The sequence below is a fragment of the Lagenorhynchus albirostris genome, chromosome 3 (assembly GCF_949774975.1).
Source record: "Lagenorhynchus albirostris chromosome 3, mLagAlb1.1, whole genome shotgun sequence".
NCBI classification, from domain to species: Eukaryota; Metazoa; Chordata; class Mammalia; order Artiodactyla; family Delphinidae; genus Lagenorhynchus; species Lagenorhynchus albirostris.
The window spans coordinates 108,997,542-109,014,065 of record NC_083097.1 but is presented as its reverse complement, the minus strand read 5'-3'; the positions used below and the strand labels follow the sequence as shown (position 1 = coordinate 109,014,065).

Here is a 16,524-nt window from a genome sequence, read left to right as displayed (position 1 = left end):
GATAACTTAGAAGATATGGATAAATTCCTAGAAATGTACAACTTACCAAGACTGAATCACAAAGTAATAGGGAATCTGAACAGACCAATAATGACCAAGGAGATTAAATCAGTAATTAAAAATTTCCCAGCAAATAAAAGGAACCAGCTAGCTTCACTGATGCATTCTACCAAACGTTTAAAGAATTAATATGAGTCTTTCTCAAACTCTTCCAAAAAGTTGAAGAGGAACACTTCCAAACTCATTTCTGAGGCCAGCATTACCACGGTTACTAAATTCAGATCAGGGCATTGAAAGAAAATTACAGGCCACTATCCCCACTGAACATAGATGTAAAAATCCTCACCAAAATGCCATCAAACCAAATTTAAGGACACATTAAAAGGACCACATACCATTATCAAGTGAGATTTATCCCTGGGACTCAAGGATGGTTCAACATAGGGAAATAAATTCATGTGATACACCACATTAACAGAATGAAGGGTAAAAACCATATGATCATTTCAATAGATGTTGAAGAAGCATTTGACAAAATTCAACATCGTTTCATGATGAAAACTCTCATTAAATTAGGTATAGAAGGAATGTACCTCATCATAATAAAGGCCATATATGACAAGCGCATAGCTAACATCATAGTCAGTGGTGAAAAGTTCAAAGCCCTTCCTCTAAGATCAAGAATAAGAAAAGGATCCCCACTCTTGCCACTTCTACTGTACTATTCAACATAGTATTGGAAGTCCTAGCCAGAGCAATTAGGCAAGAAAAAGAAATAAAAGGCATCCAATTAAGAAAGGAAGAAGTGAAATTATCTCTGTTTACAGATGACTTGATCCTATATTGAAAACCATAAAGACTCCACCAAAAACCTTTAGAACTAATAAACAAATTCAATAAAATTGTAGGATACAAAATCAACATACAAAAATCGGTTTCATTTCTATACACTAACAAAAAACTATCTGAAAGAGAAATTAGAGGGCAATCCTGTGAGATAATAGAAAAAATATATATACTGGTCTCTGCCCCCAGTTTCTGGCACAGAACTCCTAAACCCTTATAATTTCCTAAGTGTAAGAATGCTAGGAGCATCTCTTTGTTTTAATATGTGGTCTTTGACCTCATCCCTGACACAGGACTCCTACAACCTTGTAAACTCCTAAGTGATAAGAGTACTAGTGGATATTTTGTTTTAATGAAGCAACTCTGGATGGGCTTCTGGATGGCTCTAGTATAGGAACTGGTCACCAGAAAGATGAAGCCATGATTAGAAGCTTGGAATTTTCAGCCCACAGCCTCCCCTTCTCCAGAGAGGGGTGAGGGGCTGGAAATGAAGTTAATAATTGATCATGACTATGTGAGGAAACCTCATAAAAGTCCCAATAGTAGAGGGTACGGAGAGCTGCCAGGTTGAGCACAGAAGCTCCTGCACTTGGAACTCTCCCAGACCTCACCTTATGTGTTTTTTTATCTGGCTGTTCGTATATATTCTTTAATAAATTGGTAAATGTAAGTAAGTGTTTCCCTCAGTTCTGTAAGCTGCCCTAGCAAATTAATCAAACCTGAGGTGGGGGTGATGGGAACCTCTGATTTGTATCCAAATCAGACAGAAGTTGTGGGTAACCTACTACTCACAATTGTCATCTGAAGTAGGATGGGAACAGTCTTGTGAGACTGAGCCCTTAACCTGTGGGATTTGACACTATCCCCAGAAAGATAGTGTTAGTACTGAGTTGAACTGTAGGCTGCCTAGCTGGTGTTGTAGAAAATTGCTTGTTCTGGAGAAACCCCCACACACATTTGGTGACCAGACCGTGCGGGTTTTGTGTGAGTAGTAAAGTAGACTCACAGGAGAAAGACTCATAAGAGGTAAAACAGGTTTTTCCTTTTAAAATCCCATTTACAGTAGCATCAAAAACAATAAAATACTTAGAGATAAATTTAACCAAGCAAGTAAAAGACCTGTACACTGAAAACTGTAAGACATTGATGAAAGTAATTGAAGAAGACAGAAATAAATGGAAAAATATCCCGTATTCTTGGATTGGAAGAATTAGTGTTGTGAAAATGTCCATACTATCCAAAGTGATCAACAGATTCAGTGCAATCCCTATCAAAATTCCAATGGCATTTTTCACAGAAATAGAAAAACTATTCTAAAATTTGTATCAAACCACAATAGAACTGAAATACCTAAAGCAATCTTAAGAAAGAAAAAAGCTGGAGACATCACATTTCTTGTTTTCAATTTATATTACAAAACTATAGAAATGAAAACAGTATGGTGCTGGCATAAAAAGAGGCACATAGACCAGTAGAGAGCACACACATAAACCTATGCACGTATAGCCAATTGATTTTTTTTTTTTTTTTTTTTTGCGGTATGCGGGCCTATCACTGCTGTGGCTTCTCCCGTTGCGGAACACAGGCTCCGGACACGCAGGCTCAGCGCCCCTGGCCCATGAGCCCAGCCGCTCCGCAGCATGTGGGATCCTCCCGGACCGGGGCACGAACCCGTGTCCCCTGCATCGGCAGGTGGACTCTCAACCACTGCGCCACCAGGGAAGCCCTAGCCAATTGATTTTTGACAAGGGTGCCAAGAACATAAAATGGGGAAAGGATAGTCTCTTCAATAAATGGTAATAGGGAAACTGGATATCCACATGCAAAGGAATGAAACTGGAACCCCATCTTACATTAGTCACAGAAATTAACTCGAAATGGATTCAAGACTTACATATAAGACCTGAAACCCTAAAAACTCGAAGAAGAAAACATAGGGAAAAAGCTTGACATGGGTCTTGGCAATGATTTCTTTGATAAGGCACCAGAACACACAACAAAAGCTAAAATAAACAAGTGGGACTACATCAAACTAAAGAACTTCTGCATAGAAGAGGAACAGTTAGTAAATATAGAAGGTAACCTACAGAACGAGTGAAAATATTTGCAAATCACATATCTTCTATGGGGTTAATATCCAAAATATATAAAGAACCTATATAACTCAAGGGCAAAAAGCAAATAATTCAATTTTTAAATGGACAAAGTACCTGAATAGACATTTTCCCAAAGAGCATATACAGGTGGTCGATAGGTACATGAAAATGTGCTCAATATCACTAATCATAAGGGAAATGCAAATCAAACTACATTGAGATATCACCTTGAACCTGTTAGGATGGCTATTATCAAAAAGCCAAAGCTAACAAATGTTGGCAACGATGTGGAGAAAAGGGAACATTTATACACTGTTGGCGGGAATGTAAATTGGTATAACCATTATAGACAACCATATAGCAGTTCCTCAAAAAATTAAATATAGAACTACCATGTAATCCAGCAATCTCACTCCCAGGTATGTATCCAAAGGAAGTGAAATAAGTATCTTGAGGAGTTATCTGCACTCCCATGTTCATTGCAGCATTATTCACAATAACGAGATATGGAAACAACCTAAATGTCCTTCACTGGATGAATGGATAAAGAAAATGTGATATAGATGTAGAAAATGGCATATTATTCAGCCATAAAAAGAAGGAAATCTTTCCATTTGTGACAATCTGTATGAACCCGTAGGGCATTATGCTAGGTGAAATAAACCAGAGAAAGATAAATACTGTATGGTATTGCTTATATGTGCGGGGGGGAAAGCCAATTTCATTACAGAGAATAGAACAGTGGTTGCCAAGGTCTGGGGGATGAGGAAATGGTGAGATGTAGGTTAAACAGTACAGACTTTCAGTTGTAAGAAAAATAAGTTCTGAGGGTCTGACATTAGCATGGTGACAATAGTTAATAATATGGTATTGTATATTTTAAAAGTTGCTGAAAATATATTTTAAGCTTTCTCACAATGCACACTCCACTAATGTTAACTATGTGAGGTGATGGATATGTTAATTACCTTGATCTTGGTAATCATTCCACAATGTATATGTATATCAAATTATCACTTGTATGCTTTAAATATATATATTATTATATTTGTCAATTATTCCTCAATAAAGGTGGGAAAAAAAGAAAAAAATAAAGTAAGGAAGTAATGATTATCTATAGAGATTAACTCTGATGGGAAATGGGGAAAAGAACAGGGTCAGAGGAAATTTATTCTGTTTTGTTTTAAAGATGGGATATGTGGGACCATTTTTGAGGGCTAATGGGAATAATAGAAGGAAAGAAGAGGGAATAGTGAATGTAACTCAGTAGGCAACTGGAGCTCCCTGTGACATAGAAATCTAGTTGAAGTTGACCTGAATTTCACTTTTTTAACCTAAAGCAATGAAAAATCTTCCACATACTTCTATGTTTTCTTTTCCATGCTTCTTTGCTTCCTCCTGGTTACATTTCCCTTTCCTGTTTCCATGCATGCTGTCTCAGTTTCATACTCCATCCTCTCTCTCTCTCTCTCTCTCTCACACACACACACACACACACACAACCACACACACGCACACCTTTCTATACAAATCAAGCATCTTATAATTTGTGTGTCACATGTTACATTAAATGGCATTTCTTATGCTCTTGCATGTTCTGCCCCTTCTCAAAAGCTGTGTTCCTAAGTTTCTCTTCCTGACTATAGCTTTACCATTTCTGGGATGCTGGTTTATGAGAACTTCCTTATATTATTTTGAAGAAGATATACAGATGGCCAATAAGTACATGAAAGATGCTCAATATCCTTAGTCATTCGGGAAATGCAAATCAAAACCACAATGAGGTATGACTTCATATCCACTAGGATGACTATAATCAAAAAGACAGATAACGGAATTCCATGGTGGTCCAGTGGTTAGGACTCGGCACTTTCACTGCTGTGGCCCGGGTTCATTCCCTGGTCGGGGAATTACAATTCTGCAAGCTGCACAGCACGGCCAAAAAAAGAAAAACAAGACAGACAATAATAAATGTTGGTGATGATGTGGAGAAATGAGAACCTTCAAACATGGTGGGGTGAAAGTAAAATAGTACAGCTGATTTGTAAAACAATTTGGCAGTTCTTCAAAATTTTAAACGTGGAGTTACCGTAGGACTCAGCAGTTCTACTCTTAGGTTTATACCCAGGAGAAATAAAAGCATACATCCTTACAAAAACTTATTCATGAATGTTCTTGACAGCATTTATTCACAACAGGCAAAAAGTGGAAACAACACCAGTGTCCATCTCCTGATGAATGGGTAAATAAAATGTGGTATATCCATACAATAGAATATTATTTGGCAATAAAAACCAATGAAGCACTGATACATGCTACAACTTGGATGAACCTTGAAAAAACTATGCACTGTGAAATAAGCCAGTCACAAAAGGCCACATATTATATGACCTCATTTATAAGAAGTGTCCAGGATAGGCAAATATATAAAGACAGCCATAGATTAGTAGTTACTTAGGGCTGATGGGGATGGAATGGAGATTGACTGCTAATGGTTATGGGGTTTCTTTCAGTGGGGACAAAAATGTTCTAAAATAGGCTGTGGTGATGATTGCACAACCCTGTGAATGTATTAAAAACCATTAAATTTTACTCTTTAAATGGGTGAATTTTATGGTGATTTATATCTCAATAAAGCTATTTTAAAAAATAAAAACAAAAAGCTTCCCTATACTATTATATGGAGGAGAGAAGTCCTTGAAAATATGAGGAAGGATGAGATCCAGAATACCAGTGGAAGAACTGGCATTTAAAAGAGGAGGGAGATTTCTCTTGTGATATACTTGTAGATATAGTGGTAGCAGGGCGGGTATTGTGCTTAGAAGGACCCCATGGTTCATTTAATGCTCTGTTTTCACCATCTTGACATTTTAAATAGCTTTTAAACATTGGGGCCCCACAATTTTATTTTGCACTGGGCCCCCAAAATTACGAGTCTCGAGTGAGTAGTTGGATGCTGTTTGATGTCTTTTATTGTTGCAGGGAAGGGTGAGCCAAAGATGTCAGTTGCAGATGGTAGAAGGAAGGAGGCTAGAGGTTTAAGGAAAATTGGGTGATTTTGAAATAGTCATGAGAAGCTAGAGAAGTGTAGAAGAGGTGCCAATTTGTGGCTACTCCTTTTGAGTTTGTGGTGCTGTTGGTATGCCACATTGTATAATTTTCTCCAACACTTAATTGCACTGGTGGTACAGTGGATATTGATGTTAGGGTTCATCAGGCTGGGAATTTGTCAGGCATCTGTGATAGGAGGAGAAAGCGATAAGAAAGTAGTTATAATGATGGTTGGTGGTAGATAAGGAAGGAATAAGACAGGAGAAAGATCATGGATGAGATAACATTGTAGGATCAGTAAATTGGAGATTTCAATGACAGGGAAGTTTATTTCCTGAAGATAATTGTGCAGGGGTCGGACAAATATAGGAAGCTATTTGAATTGATTGATTCTGTAGTTTCTGTTGATGGCAAGGGCTAAGTTTGATCATAGAGTGAAAGAAATGCCATGAGGGGAAAAGGTATTGGAAATGCAGAGATCGAGCAACTTAGAGACCAGTTGGTTGGCTGGGTTATTCCCTTGGATGATGAAATTGCTGAGAATGATGACAGGAGTGAGAGAAAAGGCTGTATGCAAGGTGTGAAATTTTCAGTGAAAGAAAGGAGTTAATAGTTGACAGTACCTCACTCTTTGCTCCATACCTTTGTTCTTTCCTTTGCTTGGACTATATCAATACCTTATACCTCTTCTACTTCCCTCCCCTCCTCTTTCTTTATCATCCTCTTTATCCCCTTACCCTCAACTCAAAATCTTGTCATTCTCAAATTGCATTCTCCTCAGTTATGTTGAATATATTTAAACTTTGAATATTATTCTACTTTATTTATTTATTTTAATTAATTAATTTATTTATTTTTGGCTGTGTTGGGTCTTCGTTGCCGCGCACGGGCTTTCTCTAGTTGCAGCAAGCAGGGGCTACTCTTTGTTGCAGTGCACGGGCTTCTCATTGCGGTGGCTTGTCTTTGTTGCGTAGCATGGGCTCTAGGCATGTGGGCTTCAGTAGTTGTGGCACACGGACTCAGTAGTTGTGGCTCGTGGGCTCTAGAGCACAGGCTCAGTAGTTGTAGCGCATGGGCTTAGCTGCTCCACAGCATGTGGGATCTTCCCGGACCAGGGCTCGAACCCATGTCCCCTGCATTGGCAGGTGGATTCTTAACCACCAGGGAAGTCCCTGAATATTATTATAAACACATCTTGAAAGCATAAGACAAGTCACATAACTTAGGACAAGCAGTCACTGAACAGTTTTCAGTGCAGGGACTAGTTGGTAAAGCAATACACTTTCTTTTTTTGTTTGTTTGGTTGTTTTTGTTTTTGTTTTTTGGCGGTACGCGGGCCTCTCACTGTTGTGGCCTCTCCCGTTGCAGAGCACAGGCTCCGGACGCGCAGGCTCATCGGCCATGGCTCACGGGCCCAGCCGCTCCACGGCCATGTGGGATCTTCCCGGACCGGGACACGAACCCGTGTCCCCTGCATCGGCAGGTGGACTCTCAACCACTGCGCCACCAGGGAAGCTCGCAATACACTTTCTTATAATTGCAGCTTCCTGATGTCTTAGAAAGGACTTTTTGTTTTTTAAATGAAGATTATTGCGTAATAAAGATATTTATATAAATATATTTAATGTTTTCTCTAAAATTTAGTTTTAAATAGTGACAAATAAATAGATCTTATTGTCATTTTTCTTTTCAAAAACACTATTTGGGAGATGTTACCTTAAATGTGGTAGGACAATTTTTTGAGCTGAGTATATTTCAGACTATTTTGTCTTTCAACAGATTTTTTTTCCTTAAATATATTAAAAACCTTACTTTTTAAAAAAAAGCTTTTTAAGTTTAAAACTTTCTTTCAAGTTGAGGGAATTATAGATAGAAATATAGATCCCATTTTAATTATAACAATTATAACACAAATATATATAAAACAATAAAAATAGGACATCTGAGAGATGATACAAATGTTTTTATAGCATTGTAAAATGTGTTTTATGATTCTGAATTTCTTTCAGCCTGATAAAGATCCTGAACCTAGAGATACAAGTTCTCAAACAACATTAAGCTCTCATCACCTAAATATCAAGGTTCCATCATCTCACCAGAGGTCTGTTGTAGAAAGCAGTGCAGGTAGATCAGTTGCTAAAGTTCTGTTGCCTCAGCCCCTCAAACCTGCGTTGGTAAGCACTGGCCTTTTATTAACTAATTCTTGAAAAGACTATAAAAAGAAAATGTACTTATTAGGAAAATTTAGGTATGCATTAATGTCTTAGCAAATCTAGGAAAAAATGCGGAGAATCTATGTACTTACAGCTATATAAAGGCAGATTTTTTTTTTTTTTTTTTTTTTTGCAGTACGCGGGCCTCTCACTGTTGTGGCCTCTCCCGTTGCGGAGCACAGGCTCCGGACACGCAGGCTCAGCGGCCATGGCTCACGGGCCCAGCCGCTCCACGGCATGTGGGATCTTCCCGGACCAGGGCACGAACCCATGTCCCCTGCATCGGCAGGCGGACTCTCGACCACTGCGTCACCAGGGAAGCCCCAGGCAGATGTTTTTTAAATGGATTGACTGTTGACAATTGTGTCACTTGAGACCACTGGGAAGAGATTATTCCGGCAGAATTAAGAGTTCAGGGCTTCCCTGGTGGCACAGTGGTTGAGAGTCCGCCTAACGATGCAGGGGACACGGGTTCGTGCCCTGGTCCGGGAAGATCCCACATGCCGCGGAGCGGCTGGGCCCGTGAGCCATGGCCGCTGAGCCTGCGTATCCGGAGCCTGTGCTCCGCAACAGGAGAGGCCACAACAGTGAGAGGCCCGCGTACCGCAAAAAAAAAAAAAAAAAAAAAAAAGCGTTCAAATGGCATATTGGAGGGGGTAATACCTGAGAAAGGAAAGCAGGGAGGAAGGAAGATTGGGCTGGAATAGCCTCAGTCTTCAATGCAGATCTGACAAAGGCTCTCCCAGTGGGGAGGTCTGGAGCAAAGATTGTCCATTATAGGAATATTATGTTGGGCTGCTATGCTTAGATGTTGGCTGAGGCTTGCCCTAGAAGATGATGGCCTCAACCTGAAAGCTGAAGCAGATTCTAAAGGTGTTGCAGCTGGGCAGTATCAGCTAACTGCACTCCTTGCAGTGGAACAGCATGTATTATTTGTAACCTTTGCATGGCAATTCCTAGGGTAGAATAATCCCTATTGTTCAGATGAACAAATTAAAAGATCATATAGGTAATAAATTAGAGAACTAACATATTTAGTGTACTAGGTAAATTTACTTATAATTTTTTTGATAAAATCTTCCTAATAAATATTCCAGATTATGTCTTGAACAACTAGTTTAAGAGATTTTAAGCCAGAAAGAAAGAGTTCAAGAAAGAAAAGACGAAAAAGAAAAAAGAAACCTAACACAACTTCCCTGTGATGTTCAGGTTTTATGAATTTGGGTTCCAGGCTTGGCAGCATGTAATGACACCTGTTCAAAGAGATATATCATTTTTACCACATAGAGTTCTCTTGGAGGTTGTTTGACCTAGCTCAAGCCAAAAAATTCTTTAGTTTCTTGTCTAGTGTTTTAAAATTTAATTAGCATATTAAAATTTTATTACTATGACATATGATCTAGTATACTATTAAAATTTTGTTTGTACTGTATTAAGGTATTTTATTTCTTTCTGCTATTCAATTCCCTATTTCACAAAATACTGATAGAACACACATTCCAGTACTTCTGATAAGAAAAGCAGAGGCCTGTTAACAAGTACTCCGTCTTCACAAACAGCTAGTTTAATGGTAAGTGTTATTAGCATTTGGCACTTGTAGTATCTATTTTCTGGCTCCCTGTTCTTCCGATTATTCTATTTCTCTTAGACCAGGGGAATATCGCACATAGACAATAATGTCTAATTTCTATTGCATAAACATACTTTCACTGGAAGTACTCTATATACTGGTATACATGAAAGAAAGATTTCTGTCTTCTTTAAAAAAATTTTTTTTATTGTGGCAAAATATATATAACATAAAATTTACCATTTTAACCATTTTTTAATTTTTTTTTTTGTGGTACGCGGGCCTCTCACTGTTGTGACCTCTCCCGTTGCGGAGCATGGGCTCCGGACGCGCAGGCTCAGCTGCCACGGCTCACGGGCCCAGCCGCTCCACGGCATGTGGGATCTTCCTGGACCGGGGCACGAACCCGTGTGCCCTGCATCGTTAGGCAGACTCTCAACCACTGTGCCACCAGGGAAGCCCCATTTTAACCATTTTTAAATGTGCAGTTCAAGTACTTTCACGTTGTTGTGCAACCATCACCACCAACCATACTGAGAAATTTTTCATCTTGCCAAACTGAAATTTCATACCCATTAAACAGTAACTCCCCATTCTTCCCTCCCCCAGTCCCTTGTTACCACCATTCTGCTCTCTGTCTCTATGAATCTGATTGTTCTAGGTACTTCATATAAATGGAATCATACAGTATTTGTCTTTTTTGTGACTGACTTATTTCACTTAGCATAATGTCTTCAAGGTTTATCTATGTTGTAGCATGTGTCAGGATATACTTCCTTTTTAAAGGCTAAATAATATTACATTGTGTGAATATACCACATTTTGTTTATCCATTCTTCTGTCTATGGGCATTTGGTTGCTTCCATCTTTTGGCTATTGTGAATAATGCTGCTATGAAAATGGGTGTAAAAATATCTCTTTGTGACCCTGCTTTCAATTCTTTTGGGTATATTTTTGAGGAGCCACCATACTGTTTTCCATGTCAGTTGCACTATTTTACATTCGCACCACAATTTACAAATGTTCCAATTTCTCTACATCCTTGCTAACACTTGTTACTTTCTGCGTTTTTTTTAAAATAATAGATGTGAGATCGTATCTCCTTGTGGGTTTTTTTTAACACCTTTATTGGAGTATAATTGCTTTACAATGGTGTGCTAGCCTCTGCTCTACAACAAAGTGAATCAGCCATACATATACACACATTCCCGTATCTCTTCCCTCTTGCATCTCCCTCCTGCCCACCCCCCTCTAGGTGGTCACAAAGCACCGAGCTGATCTCCCTGTGCTATGCGGCTGCTTCCCACTAGCTATCGGTTTTACATTTGGTAGTGTATATATGTCCATGCCACTCTCTCACTTTCTGCCAGTTTCCCCTTCCCCTTCCCCATATCCTCAAGTCCGTTCTCTAGTAGGTCTGCATCTTTATTCCCATCTTTCCCCTAGGTTCTTCATGACCTTTTTTTTTTTTTTTTTAGATTCCATATATATGTGTTAGCATACAGTATTTGTTTTTCTCTTTCTGACTTCACTCTGTATGGCAGACTCTAGGTCCATCCACCTCACTCCAAATAACTCAATTTCATTACTTTTTATGGCTGAGTAAGGTCCATTGTATATATGTGCCACATCTTCTTTATCCATTTATCTGATGATGGACACTTAGGTTGCTTCCATGTCCTGGCTATTGTAAATAGAGCAACAGTGACCATTGTGGTACATGACTCTTTTTGAGTTATGGTTTCCTCAGGGTATATGCCCAGTAGTGGGATTACTGGGTTGTATGGTAGTGCTATTTTTAGTTTTTTAAGGAACCTCCATAATGTTCTCCATAGTGGCTGTATCAATTTACATTCCCATCAACAGTGCAAGTCCCTTTTCTCCACACCCTCTCCAACATTTATTGTTTGTAGATTTTTTGTGATGGCCATTCTGACCGGTGTGAGATGATATCTCATTGTAGTTTTGATTTTCATTTCTCTAATGATAAATGAAGTTGAGCATTCTTTTATGTGTTTGTTGGCAATCTGTGTATCTTCTTTGGAGAAATGTCTATATAGGTCTTCTGCCCATTTTTGGATTGGGTTGTTTGTTTTTTTGTTATTGAGCTGCATGAGCTGCTTGTAAATTTTGGAGATTAATCCTTTGTCAGTTGCTTCATTTGCAAATATTTTCTCCCATTCTGACGGTTGTCTTTTCGTCTTCTTTATGGTTTCCTTTTCTGTGCAAAAGCTTTTAAGTTTCATTAGGTCCCATTTGTTTATTTTTGGTTTTATTTCCATTTACATAAGAGGTGGGTCAAAAAGGATCTTGCTGTGATTTATGTCATAGAGTGTTCTGCCTGTGTTTTCCTCTCAGAGTTTGATAGTGTCTGGCCTTACATTTAGGTCTTTAATCCATTTGGAGTTTATTTTTGTGTGTGGTGTTAGGAAGTGTTCTAATTTCATTCTTTTACATGTAGCTGTCCAGTTTTCCTAGCGCCACTTATTGAAGAGTCTGTGTTTTCTCCACTGTATATTCTTGCCTTCTTTATCGAAGGTAAGGTGACCATATGTGCGTGGGTTTGTCTCTGGGCTTTCTATCCTGTTCCATTGATCTATATTTCTGTTTTTGTGCTAGTACCATACTGTCTTGATTACTGTAGCTTTGTAGTATAGTCTGAAGTCAGGGAGCTTGATTCCTCCAGTTCCTGTTTTTCTTTCTCAAGATTGCTTTGGCTATTTGGACTCTTTTGTGTTTCCATACAAATTGTGCCATTTTTTGTTCTAGTTCTGTGAAAAATGCCATTGGTAGTTTGATAGGGATTGCACTGAATCTGTAGATTGCTTTGGGTAGTATAGTCATTTTCACAATGTTGATTCTTCCAATCCAAGAAAATGGTATATCTCTCCATCTGTCTGTATCATCTTTAATTTCTTCCATCAGTGTCTTATAATTTTCTGCATACAGGTCTTTTGTCTCCTTAGGTAGGTTTATTCCTAGGTATTTGATTCTTTTTGTTGCAATGGTAAATGGGAGTGTTTCCTTAATTTCTCTTTCAGATTTTTCGTCACTAGTGTATAGGAATGCCAGAGATTTCTGTGCATTTAATTTTGTATCCTGCTACTTTACGAAGTTCATTGATTAGCTCTAGTAGTTTTCTGGTAGCATCTTGAGGATTCTTTATGTATAGTATCATGTCATCTGCAAACGGTGACAGCTTTACTTCTTCTTTTCCGATTTGGATTCCTTTTATTTCTTTTTCTTCTCTGATTGCTGTGGCTAAAACTTCCAAAACTATGTTGAATAAGAGTGGTGAGAGTGGGCAACCTTGTCTTGTGCCTGATCTTAGTGGAAATGGTTTCAGTTTTGCACCATTGAGGATGACATTGGCTGTGGGTTTGTCATATATGGCCTTTATTATGTTGAGGTAAGTTCCCTCTATGCCTAGTTTCTGGAGGGTTTTTATCATAAATGGGTATTGAAGTTTGTCGAAAGCTTTCTCTGCATCTATTGAGATGATCATATGGTTTTTCTCCTTCAATTTGTTAATATGTTGTATCACATTGATTGATTTGTGTATATTGAAGAATCCTTGCAGTCGTGGGATAAACCCCACTTGATCATGGTGTATGATCCTTTTAATGTGCTGTTGGATTCTGTTTGCTTGTATTTTGTTCAGGATTTTTGCATCTATGTTCATCAGTGATATTGGCCTATAGTTTTCTTTCTTTGTGACATCTTTGTCTGGTTTTGGTATCAGGGTGATGGTGGCCTCGTAGAATGAGTTTGGGAGTGTTCCTCCCTCTGCTATATTTTGGAAGAGTTTCATAAGGATAGGTGTTAGCTCTTCTCTAAATGATTGATAGAATTCGCCTGTGAAGCCATCTAGTCCTGAGCTCTTGTCTGTTGAAAGATTTTTAATCACAGTTTCACTTTCAGTGCTTGTGATTGGTCTGTTCATATTTTCTCTTTCTTCCTGGTTCAGTCTTGAAAGGTTGTGCATTTCTAAGAACTTGTCCATTTCTTCCAGATTTTCCATTTTATTGGCATATAGTTGCTTGTAGTAATCTCTCATGACACTTTGTATTTCTGCAGTCTCAGTTGTTACTTCTCCTTTTTCATTTCTAATTCTATTGATTTGAACCTTCTCCCTTTTTTTCTGGATGAGACTGGCTAATGATTTATCAATTTTGTTTATCTTCTCAAAGAATCAGCTTTTAGTTTTATTGATCTTTGCTATTGTTTCCTTCATTTCTTTTTCATTTATTTCTGATCTGATCTTTATGATTTCTTTCCTTCTGCTAACTTTGGGGTTTTTTTGTTCTTCTTTCTCTAATTGCTTTAGGTGTAAGGTTAGGTTGTTTATTTAAGATGTTTCCTGTTTGTTAAAGTAGGATTGTATTGCTCTAAACGTCCCTCTTAGAACTGCTTTTGTGGCATCGCATAGGTTTTGGGTCTTGTGTTTTCCTTGTCATTTGTTTCTAGGTATTTTTTGATTTCCTCTTTGATTTCTTCAGTGATATCTTGGTTATTAAGTAGTGTATTGTTTAGCTTCCATGTGTTTGTATTTTTTACAGATTTTTCCTGTAGTTGATATCTAGTCTCATAGCGTTGTGGTTGGAAAAGATACTTGATATGATTTCAATTTTCTTAAATTTACCAGGGCTTGATTTGTGACCCAAGATATGATCTATCCTGGAGAATGTTCCATGAGCACTTGAGAAAAATGTGTATTCTGTTGTTTTTGGATGGAATGTCCTATAAATATCAATTAAGTCCATCTTGTTTAATGTATCATTTAAAGCTTGTGTTTCCTTATTTGTTTTCATTTTGGATGATCTGTCCATTGGTGAAAGTGGGGTGTTAAAGTCCCCTACTATGATTATGTTACTGTCGAGTTCTCCTTTTATGGCTGTTAGTAATTGCCTTATTTATTGAGGTGCTCCTATATTGGGTGCATAAATATTTACTATTGTTATATCTTCTTCTTGGATTGATCCCTTCATCGTTATGTAGTGTCCTTCTTTGTCTCTTGTAATAGTCTTGATTTTAAAGTCTATTTTGTCTGATATGAGAATTGCTACTCCAGATTTCTTTTGATTTCCATTTGCATGGAATACCTTTTTCCCTCCCCTCACTTTCACTCTATATGTGTCCCTAGGTCTGAAGTGGGTCTCTTGTAGACAGCATATATTCGTGTCTTGTTTTTGTATCCATTCAGCCAGTCTGTGTCTTTTGGTTGGAGTCTTTAATCCATTTACATTTAAGGTAGTTATCAATATGTATGGTCCTATTACCATTTTCTAAATTGTTTTGGGTTTGTTATTGTAGGTGTTTTTCTTCTCTTGTGTTTCCTGCCTAGAGAAGTTCCTTTAGCATTTGTAGTAAAGCTGGTTTGGTGGTGCTGAATTCTCTTAGCTTTTGCTTGTCTGTAAAGGTTTTGATTTGTCCATCAAATCTGAATGAGATCCTTGCTGGGTAGAGTAATCTATGTTGTAGGTTTTTCCCCTTCATCACTTTATATATGTCCTGCCACTCCCTACTGGCTTGCAGAGTTTCTGCTGAAAGATCAGCTGTTAACCTTATGGGGATTCCCTCGCGCATTATTTGTTGTTTTTCCCTTGCTGCTTTTAATATGTTTTCTTTGTATTTAATTTTTGACAGTTTGATTAATATTTGTCCTGGCATGTTTCTCCTTGGATTTATCCTGTATGGGACTCTCTGTGCTTCCTGGACTTGATTAACTATTTCCTTGCTCATATTAGTGAAGTTTTCAACTATAATCTCTTCACATATTTTCCCAGTCCGTTTCTTTTTCTATTCTTCTTCTGGGACCCCTATAATTCGAATGTTGGTGCATTTAATGTTGTCCCAGAAGTCTCTGAGACTGTCCTCAATTCTTTTCATTCTTTTTTCTTTATTCTGCTCTGCAGTAGCTATTTCCACTACTTTACCTTCCAGGTCACTTATCCGTTCTTCTGCCTCAGTTATTCTGCTATTGATCCCTTCTAGAGTAGTTTTAATATCACTTTTTGTGATGTTAATCGTTGCTTGTTTCCTCTTTAGTTTTTCTTGGTCCTTGTTAAACGTTTCTTCTATTTTCTCCATTCTGTTTCCGAGAGTTTGGATCATCTTTACTATCATTATTCTGAATTCTTTTTCAGGTAGACTGCCTATTTCCTCTTCATTTGTTAGGTCTGGTGTGTTTTTACCTTGCTCCTTCATCTGCAGTGTGTTTCTCTCTCTTCTCATTTTGCTTAACTTACTGTGTTTGGGGTCTCATTTTCGCAGGCTGCATGTTCGTAGTTCCCATTGTTTTTGGTTTCTGCCCCCCAGTGGTTAAGGTTGGTTCAGTGGGTTGTGTAAGCTTCCTGGTTGAGGGGTCTAGTGCCTGTGTTCTGGTGGATGAGGCTGGATCTTGTCTTTGTGGTGCACAGGTCCACGTCTGGTGGTGTGTTTTGGGGTGTCTGTGGCCTTATGATGATTTTAGGCAGCCTCTCTGCTAATGGGTGGGGGTGTGTTCCTGTCCTGCTAGTTGCTTGGCATAGGGTGTCGAGCACTGTAGCTTGCTTGTCATTGAATGGAGCTGGGTCTTGGCGTTGAGATGGAGATCTCTGGGAGATTTTCACCATTTGATATTATGTGGAGCTGGGCGGTCTCTTGTGGACCAGTGTCCTGAACTTGGCTCTCCCACCTCAGAGGCACAGCCCTGATGCCTGGCTGGAGCACCAAGAGCCTGTCATACACACAGCTCAGACCAGGTACG

General features: G+C 38.5%; 1 protein-coding gene across 1 annotated transcript in view; it reads left to right on the top strand.

The window, feature by feature from the left end:
• MEIKIN (meiotic kinetochore factor) overlaps window positions 1-16,524 on the top strand; it is a 115,465-nt gene that overhangs the window by 51,452 nt on the left and 47,489 nt on the right. Inside the window, exon 10 of the mRNA XM_060146342.1 lies at window positions 9,696-9,776. Within this exon, the coding sequence (XP_060002325.1) occupies window positions 9,696-9,776 (81 nt within the window). The remainder of the gene's footprint in view (window positions 1-9,695; window positions 9,777-16,524) is intronic.